Below are 9,353 nucleotides of genomic sequence, written 5' to 3'. Positions count from 1 at the left end.
AATCTGGTCATTTGAGGCGCTGTTCATTTGCAGAACGAAGATAGTGTTGATGAAGATCAAACACCTTTCTTTCAAGTCACAAATCCTCGGCTTGTCGCTATCTGAAGAGAAGAGAATATAGCCAAATGTCCCGATCAAGATGAAGGCGTTTTAACTGATAGAGGAGTCAAAAAGGAGCCAAAATATCGAATTCCGAAGCCTTGACAATAGCTTACAGGGATGTCCTGATCTGACCTCAACCCTTTGCTTTACATCACCTGTCAGACAGGTGCCGTGCGGAGAGCACAATGCGTGGCAGGGCGCGGCTAAACTGTCTGCAGTTTTGAAATATTTTACATTGAAAAAGAAAAGCAGTCCAACAGCCACTTGTAATGCTTGCAATGCGAGCATGTCGCGAGACAGCACCAAGACCAAAAAGATTACAGAGAGGGGAACTGAGTTCACCGCTTTGGAAGAGCAGCCCATCGCTGTGGTAGAGAATACAGGCTTTCGCCGGTTTTTTGGAATTGAGATTTCTGTTGTTCATTTTCAGTATACCAGTTTAACTATAACGCTGCACTAAGCGAAACTATGATTTTTATTTGTTGTGACTGTGACTGTGAATGTTAAGGTATTACACCACTTCGAAGCGGAATAGTGAGTAAATTAGGCCTACTCATTTCGAATGTTCTAGCTATACTACTGCAGTCCCGCATGAAGTGAAACTGGTAAAAGCTGTTTATAAACACATCTTTTAGTTTGTTTACTTTGTTATTTTGTTTAAAAAAACAAAAAAAACAAAAACAAATGAAAGTGCAGCATTGGTTAAGTGTAATGTCACCACCATGACTGTGTCTTGTGTTTGGGTCCACCTCCACTCCACACCTGACAGAACGATAGACCACAACATGGACCGAGCAGACACTTCCGTCTCCAGGGCAGAGACGACTCCGGCTCTTGACCTGGGTGCGGCGGGGCTCCCTCTCTCTGCAGGTTCCCCAGCCCTTAACCGGGGGGGGGGGGCTCCCAGGGGCTCCCAGGGGCTCCCAGCACTAGATCCAGGCACCACAGGGACTGTGGTGCTGGGTCCAACCATCTCTGGGGCTGTGTCTGCTCCTGGGTCTCCAGGTCCTGTTCCTGTCTCTGGGCCCCTTAATCCCCAAGAAGCACCTTCCTCCAAAAGAGTGGCTCTCGAAGACGAGGAGGTTCTGCTGCCCAGCGCGCCATCGTGGCTCCGCTCCCCAGCGCGCCATCCTGGCTTCGCTGCAGAGCGCACCAACGTGGCTTCGCTGCCCAGGGCCCCACGGAGGTGCTGCTGCCCATGGCGCCATCGTTAGTCTGCTGTCCAGCGCACCATGGAGACTCCGCTGCCCAGCACACCATCGTGGTTCTACTGCCAAGCGCGCCATCGTGGCTTCGCTGCCCAGCGCCCCACGGAGGTTCTGCTGCCCAGCGCGCCATGGAGGCTCCGCTGCCCAGCGCCTCATGGAGGTTCTGCTGCCCAGCGCGCCATCGTGGCTCCGCTGCCCAGCGCCCCACGGAGGTTCTGCTGCCCAGCGCGCCATGGAGGCTCCGCTGCCCAGCGCCACATGGAGGTTCTGCTGCCCAGCGCACCATCGTGGTTCTACTGCCAAGCGCGCCATCGTGGCTTCGCTGCCCAGCGCCCCACGGAGGTTCTGCTGCCCAGCGCGCCATCGTGGCTCCGCTGCCCAGCGCATCATGGTGGATCCGCTGCCCAGCGCCACATGGAGGCTCCGTTACCCAGCGCGCCATGGTGGCTCCGCTGCCCAGCGCCTCACGGTTAGGTCCGCCCATGTTCCCACACCTGTCCCTGCTGTCCTACATTCGCACTGTAGGTTACGCTGCCGAAACGCAAAGTAAATAACCTGCCGAAATGTGCGAAACTCAGCGCAACATAGCGAAGCCCAGCGCAACACCGGCAAAATGAAGGTTCCTACACCAGCTTGTTGTATTCATGTTGAGGTTCGTGTTTTACCTGACTCTTCAAGCTGTCCCACACCTTATATAGGCTGCCTTCAGTTGAACACACCCATATTTTCATCTCTGTCACCACCCTCTTGCAATCCTCGTGAAGTTCGAGCCTCCGAATGGCAGCGAAATTCGACGACTGCGGCAATGCGAAGTCAAAGCGATGCCAAAGCAGCGAAACGCAAATCTGTATTCGCCCAAGGGCAAATGTAGGTCTCCATGGACATAGATTTGCATTTGCGGCGGAACACAAACCTTTAAGCGAATAGAGTTTGGTATTTCGCTGCGAACACAGCGAATTAAATAGGCGGATACAGACTTTCGTTCCGTTGCGCTTCTCCGCGCTCGCTGCGTTTCGCGGCCGTCTTTACAGTTTTGATATTAACTACAACCGAAAAGATGTGAAGCGCAGAGAAGCGCAGCGCAAATCCAGCGATAGGTTTGTAGTCCATATTTCGGGTCGCAGCGAAGAGAAAGGAAGCGCAGCGAAACACAAACATGTATTCCCCTAAAGGTTTGCGGTTCGCCGCGCGAGGAGAGAGGCGAGGTCTGATCATTTGAATCGTGGAACGAAGATACGGTGTTGATAAAGATCATCGGCTTGTCGCGATGTGAAGCTGACAACAAGAACACTTTGGTCCTGAATACTCTCGAAGCGTCGCGGTGCATGACTTTATAAACTATAATGTCCGATCGGTATTCTTAACGATCGAGGATCAACGACCGATCCGCATTTTGTCTCTTGTTTGTCGGCTAAAGCCAAATTTGGACTTCCGATGTCGGGACAAGCGACAACATTAATTTTCGAGTACTGAGCCAAAGATTTGGCGCGGAACCTGAAGTTCTGCTTTTTAATCTTTCCATAACTCTGGACCTTCTTAACTCGACACTTTGTGAGTTTAAAACATGAGTGCTCAGCCAAAGAATAATTCACCTGAAGACCGAAATCCACCAAACTCTGAGCACAAATCCGAAAAGAATGTTATGGCTTTTTAAAGTTCCCGAATGTCGTTGTGTTCCGCCGCGGTGTACTGGGAGAGCGTACGCTCTGAAGAAACGGCCGTGCTCAGATCGTCACCACCCATACAGCGTGTGGGATCTCGCTCACACCTGTTCCCTGCTATGTCAGTGACTCAAATTAAGCAGATCAGGAGGAATTTACGCATTAGAGATTCCAGAGACTTCAGTCCGACGTCTGTGCAAAGCGGCATTTTACTCCGTACATTTGTTGTTCAGTTTTCGGATACCGACTTTATGTGCGGCACAGAAATGGCGCGAGTTAACCATAGAAGACTGCTCCGTCTGCGACGAGATTCATTTCGTTTGGGTGTTCAAATTTTGCAGCGTCTCTCGGGTAACCGAAATCCAACAAACTGCCTGTTCAGTTTTAAACGTCCCGAATATCCTGCGTTCAACCCGAGTGTCATGACAGAGCATTGCGAAAATTTGATTGGACGCGACAATCCGAAAATCTCTCCGGAAATTTTCGGCATTTCATGTGGGTGGAGCAGCATGTTGCGCCGTCAGACTGTCTATTGAATTTCGGATCCTTTTAGTGAGATGATCTGTTTGTAGCGAGTTCTATGTAGGATGTAGCCTATTTTCAGGTTTTCTAGCTTTTGGCGTAACCGAAAGCCGCCACCACTCTGAGTACAAATCCGAAAAGAACGTTATCGCTTTTTAAACTTCCCGAATATCGCTGTGTTCCGCCTCTCGGTGTCTGAGAGTCAGTGATTCACATCAAGCATAAAGGAAGTTAACACTGGTTCAAATGAGAGAGTGGTTAAGCTACCGAGGTTGTTACGACTTTTAGAAAACATAAATTATTATCATTGTTGTTATTTTTCGCTCTTTTAATATTCATAAAAATAATAAAAAATGAAAACAATGCAAAGGGATCACTAGTTCTTTTTAAGTTGCTCATTTTAGCATATTTATTAAGCAAATATTTACACTGAAACAGGACATAAAACAGCCCATGAGATCAAATATTAGCTAAATCTATAAATAAAGTAAGACAGGTAACACAAGACAGAAACATTTTCAATTGTTTAACAGTTCATTGTTCGGTAAATATTTACCATTAAAAGGCTGTGTTAACAACACATGCATATGAAGTGAAATATTAAATACAGTTTGAAGCTGATGGGTTGCAATCAGTCATTAAGTTTTAGAGAAAGGAATCCGGGCCGTTAATTTGGGGGTACCGAGAGCGTTGTCTGTTGTATGATGTATTGTGGAATCCCGGCTTGTGAAAATTCGATTGCACGTGAAAATCTTCAGAATGCGGAGTCGTACTGGGAGGCGCAATACCATACCATTACAATATCATTCCGTTACCGCGTAGTACCATGCCCATGGTTGGAATTACGGGGGGTATGGGGGGGGGGGGGTGTCTGACTCCTCTAATTGAGACTTGGACCTCCCCAAAAGAGGTAAAAACATTTCGAAACATTTATATATCCTATGCTATGTAGCCCTGGAGGAAAAGTTGACCCCTCGACTGGCATTGTACAATTCGCACTCTGGCCATGGACGTATATCTGTAGTGCAACCAAATCATTTCCGACAGGTTAGCCAAATCATAACAATACATTGCGTGTTATCAGACGTCATCTCAGAATAAAAGCGCAATAATAAACCCACCACCAAATAGGCTAAAGTTATTCCCCATGCATGCCAGCATATTATAACACACATACGAAGATAACCGGGTCCTGCCCTCATGCTACTGGATGCCGTCGTAGCAGATCAGACCTGTGATCAACCTACCCCCCGCCACCCCCCTCCTCATCTCGTACTTCCCACGCTGTAGCCTGCCTAGCTGACAAACTAGAATCAGGGCGCCCACTCCGACAAGTTTAACCGACCCGCACGGTGATATGATATCACTGACGTGGCGTGCAAATGAACGATAGAAAATCGATCGCGCAAACGTCACCATTCCGATTTTTTTGTGCGGGAGCCCAGTGCCGCCCTCGGCAAGAAGCCATGTTCCCCCTACCTAAATTCACCACTGCTTTAAACAAAGCATTGCGACCATTTGGGGTCTTTCTCCAGCGTGCATTGTGATATTCTTGTACATACTTGTACTTACTGTAAAGGTGTTTAGTAATCAGTAGTAATGATGACTAAATGTTGTGTTGTAGATCGGCTATGTGTTAATTTTTGTATTTGAGTTGTGCTATTTATCGTATCTTGGGCGGAGAGAATAAACGTTCATGGAAAGTTTTTTTTTACCTCTATCGCGCGACATTTCGAATTGACATGTTCTCTGAAAAAATATTCAAGATCGCAGTGTACGGACTACGAGAGGTACAAACTGCGTGTAATCCTCCGCACTTCTACGATTTATGGATAAGAGTAATTGACTGTTAAACACTTTCTCTTTAAGTAATATATTTGCATGCCTGTCAATTTAGCATAACTTAGTGCTTCCATCTCCAAGTTTTTTTCTTTTTAAACTTTCGTTTTAAACTTTAAACTTTTCATTTTTTGCGGTCCAGTTTTTACGATACAGTATAACTAATATAATTTATGCGTGTTCTGAAATAGTTTCCCAATGCCAAAATGCGCACGTTTCCTAACTTGAACCTAATGACGACGTGAGATGTCCAAAAGATCACGTAGAAATTAGTTTTCCCCCCAAATATTTATTGTGTAAAGCAGTGTATGCAGCAGTATTAAAACGTAAAAATAAACTTTTCAAGAACGAAAGTTTCAATTTGCATTTAATAAGGTCCCATGTCATTTTGCAGCCCACCAATGTCAGCCAGCGGCCCACCAATGGCAGCGGCTCGCCGGGAAAAGTCCCGCCTCTCCCGACGGCCAATCCGAGCTTTTCAGGATGGGTTACGTTTCCGTCAGCTCCACCCTCTCCTCATATTCACTGCAAGTGTTTCTGCAAGAGCTTAACTCCATCACTTTTCTCACGCTGAACTTTAATGTCTAATCGCTAATAGTTCTTTTTTTTGCCTTGGGGATTCGGATATATCCATGAGGATTCCGATCGCGTTGCTCGATTGCAATGTGAAGATTTTATCCGAATTTATCGATCATTCTCTGTCCTCCGTCCATAGCCATCCAACAGCACAGCGCGTCACACTGTAAGGCCGTGACTCAAATTCTACATCAAGGATAATGGCCTATGTTATTCTTTACCATTTTCTGAGTTCCATTTTGTTGTTCACTCTTGGGTTGCTCACTCCTGGAATTTTTGTAATCCGGATCCAGAACAAAACTTGCATTTTTCGATTTCATTCCACTAATTTTTTGTCACCGTGTTGAAATCACCGGCCAATTAGCGCCATCTGCTGCCTGAGAGGTTGAACTACAGACGTCATTACCGGCGAGCGTCTGTGAGAGAGAGGTTTCCAGGAGCTAGCACCTCTAGACCTGTACGATCGGATTTGATTATCTCTGACCTGGAGTGCGGACCTCTCTTCAATTTGCTGCGAGACGTTCTGTCGTAGACGTTTTGTTTGAAATCTGATTCGTTCTGATACGAAATAAAAGTAGTGGTATAACTTCATTTCCCCCTTTAAATGGTTTTCATATACTGAACAGAGTGTTATTCCTCTAAGGCGAACTATATGTTACATGTATGTTAACGGGGAAGACGGGTGATGGGGCACGCAGTTGAGTTTGAAAGGTAAAGTTAAAGTTCAAAATTGGTGTGCGTGATTCGATTCAGAAAACCTAAGCGACGAATTAAGGTGAAAACAAGACCTAACAGTGGTGTATCAGTCTTTTATTTTATTTTTTATACGGATCAGAAACAATCTATTTTAAACGAAAACTGAAGGCCGTCCCAGAATTCATAATTCGAAGGGTCAGACTTTGTCAGTTGAACGGTAGAACTTTGAAGAAAACAATTCTTGCGAAAACGTCGGCCGAAAATCTTTTGTGTTTTGGCCAAAGTCACTCCGGTCCAGAAGGATGACGCTGTGTTTGTGGCAGATTTGAGAATTATGTGCGTTAATTTAATGAGTTTCTGTGTCACACCTGGACACGGTATGAGTAAGGTAACACTAAGAAAGTTGCCTTCAAATCTTTTTTTTCAGCTGATCAAAAATTTTTCGATGGAGTTTGTCTCCATTGCTGTTTCGCACAAGCTCGAGCGATCCTTAAATCAAAGAAGAATCTGCGTGTAACAGTGAGAAATATCAAAGCAAAACTTACATTTCGGGCTTCAGTATTTGCCCAGCATTTAAATAACTCACAGGGCACACCTGTGTGCAGGCTCCTGTTTTCGGATATACTTTAAATGAAGCGTCCACATCTGTTTCCCTCTCATCCGGGCAATTACCTGTGGCTTAGCTGGGGTTTTTTTTTTCCACTGTCGTCGCTGTATACATCGTGAAAAACTTTAGTTTCACCACAAAGACACATGCCATTTATTTCATCTCATTATTTTCTTAGTTTATTTATTGATTGATTTTTACAAGAGTTACAGTTTTCATTGCACGTTTCCAACAGTAAAATCTATGGAGTCAAATATATCCTCTGATTTACGCTAAAAATGTCGACTGCTTTTCTTCTGTTCCATTAAAATGGAATGTTACGCATTCCAAAATAGAATGTTTGATTTTTTTCCAAAGCAGTTTGTGAGCTGCATCTTAATGCTGTTTAAAAAAAGAAAATCTAAAACCCTGATGCGTTTAAGTATTCGTTGTTGTGCACATTTAAAACCTACTCTAGCGAGTGACCTCAAAAGAGCATTAATATACACTAATGTCCAGACATTTTCACATAATACTGGATAGAGTCACTGCACCATTACTGAATGTTGCCAGGGAGACAAGCCCTGCCAGTTTTTAGAAAGTTCCAGAGGGTCGCTTTAAACGTACTTAATTTCGTGCTCCTCCGCGTGTTCCTCATTCTCCGCCTCCAGACCAAGGGCACTTTTCCGAATCATCTCCCAGCCCCGCTGTCCTTTCTGACTGGCCCTGCCTATCTCCGAGGGCGTCGCCGGAGAATCTCCCGCCACTGGATCACCGAAACCGTCGCTTTTCTCTCCGTCCTGCTTTTCTCTGGCCGGTTCCTCGTCTTTTGAGAAAACGTGGATGTACCGTCGGATCTTCTGCACTAACGAGTCGTTCCGGTCCTCAACCCTGAATTGAAAACGGTAAGCGATTACTGTGTTTGTGCCTGCGTTTGAAAAAGTTTGGTTTTTGCCTAAACTCAAGGGAACCGTGACTTACCGAAGGTACCAGCGATCCCCCAGGCCGTACTGAAGACCACAGACGCCCAGACGGGACCAAAGACAGCGCGGTAAACGGCGCTCCAGCAGCAGGGTCGTCGCCACCACCTATGCACACAGTTACAAATGATCAGCATTTTTTGTTCTCTCTGTAAATTAAATGGGGATGGTGGCAAACAGATGTTCCCCCTGTGTTACCATGGTGATGATAGAAACTGCGTTCAGGGGAGCAAGTCTCTGAAGATGACTTCTTATTGTTGAAATGTTATTAGTCAATTAACTCCATCACACCAGTGTTGTGATCATTTTTCAACTGCACTCAATTCAGAAAACAAACACACACACACACAGGTGTGAGAGGCACTTCCCGGGCAGAGGGTTTTAAAGGCGCGTAATTTTGGGTGGCGCTGACCTGTGTCCTCCAGAGTTCGTCCCGCTCCTGGGCCACCCTCCAGTGGGTGTCGCTCATCATGGCGATGAGGAGGTTCAGGAGGAGGATGTAGGAGACGACGGAGAAGCTGCAGTGCAGGACGTGCACGATAGGAGGCGTGACCAGAGTGTGATCGACAGGCAGGTCGATCAATCCCACGCTCAGCTCAAACTGGGAGAAGAGTGAGATGGGGAAGGAGGTGTAGGCTGGGAGGGCGGAGGGGTCCATTGTCATGTACACCATCCACAGAGCTGAGAGACAGACAGACAGAGAGACAGACAGAGTCATATACACCATCCACAGAGCTGAGAGACAGACAAACAGAGTCATATACACCATCCACGGAGCTGAGAGACAGACAGACAGAGAGACAGACAGACAGAGTCATATACACCATCCACAGAGCTGAGAGAGAGACAGACAGAGAGACAGACAGAGTCATATACACCATCCACAGAGCTGAGAGAGAGACAGAGAGAGAGAGACAGAGAGAGAGAGAAAGACAGAGGGAGAGACAGAGAGATAGAGAGAGAGAAAGAGAGAGAGAGAGACAGAGAGAGGGGGGAGAGAGAGAGAGAAAGAGAGAGAGAGAGACAGAGAGAGGGGGGAGAGAGAGAGAGAAAGAGAGAGAGAGAGAGACAGAGAGAGGGGGGAGAGAGAGAGAGAAAGAGAGAGAGAGAGACAGAGAGAGGGGGGGAGAGAGAGAGAGACAGAGAGAGAGAGAGAGAGAAAGACAGAGGGAGAGAGAGAGAG

The 9,353-nt window shown here is 46.4% G+C and overlaps 1 protein-coding gene across 1 annotated transcript in view; it reads right to left on the bottom strand.

Annotated features, from left to right (window-relative positions):
* Positions 1-7,807: 7,807 nt before the first annotated feature.
* The window catches only part of trpv6 (transient receptor potential cation channel, subfamily V, member 6), a 9,696-nt gene continuing 8,150 nt past the window's right edge, over positions 7,808-9,353 (bottom strand). Inside the window, exons 14-16 of the mRNA XM_030783477.1 lie at positions 8,583-8,851; positions 8,172-8,278; positions 7,808-8,081 (exon numbers count right to left, since the gene is read on the bottom strand). Coding sequence (XP_030639337.1) covers positions 7,808-8,081; positions 8,172-8,278; positions 8,583-8,851 — 650 coding nt within the window. The remainder of the gene's footprint in view (positions 8,082-8,171; positions 8,279-8,582; positions 8,852-9,353) is intronic.

The sequence above is a fragment of the Chanos chanos genome, chromosome 9 (assembly GCF_902362185.1).
Source record: "Chanos chanos chromosome 9, fChaCha1.1, whole genome shotgun sequence".
In the NCBI taxonomy this organism is placed as follows: Eukaryota; Metazoa; Chordata; class Actinopteri; order Gonorynchiformes; family Chanidae; genus Chanos; species Chanos chanos.
Note: the sequence above shows the minus strand (reverse complement) of the source record. Positions and strands in the feature narration are given on the sequence as shown.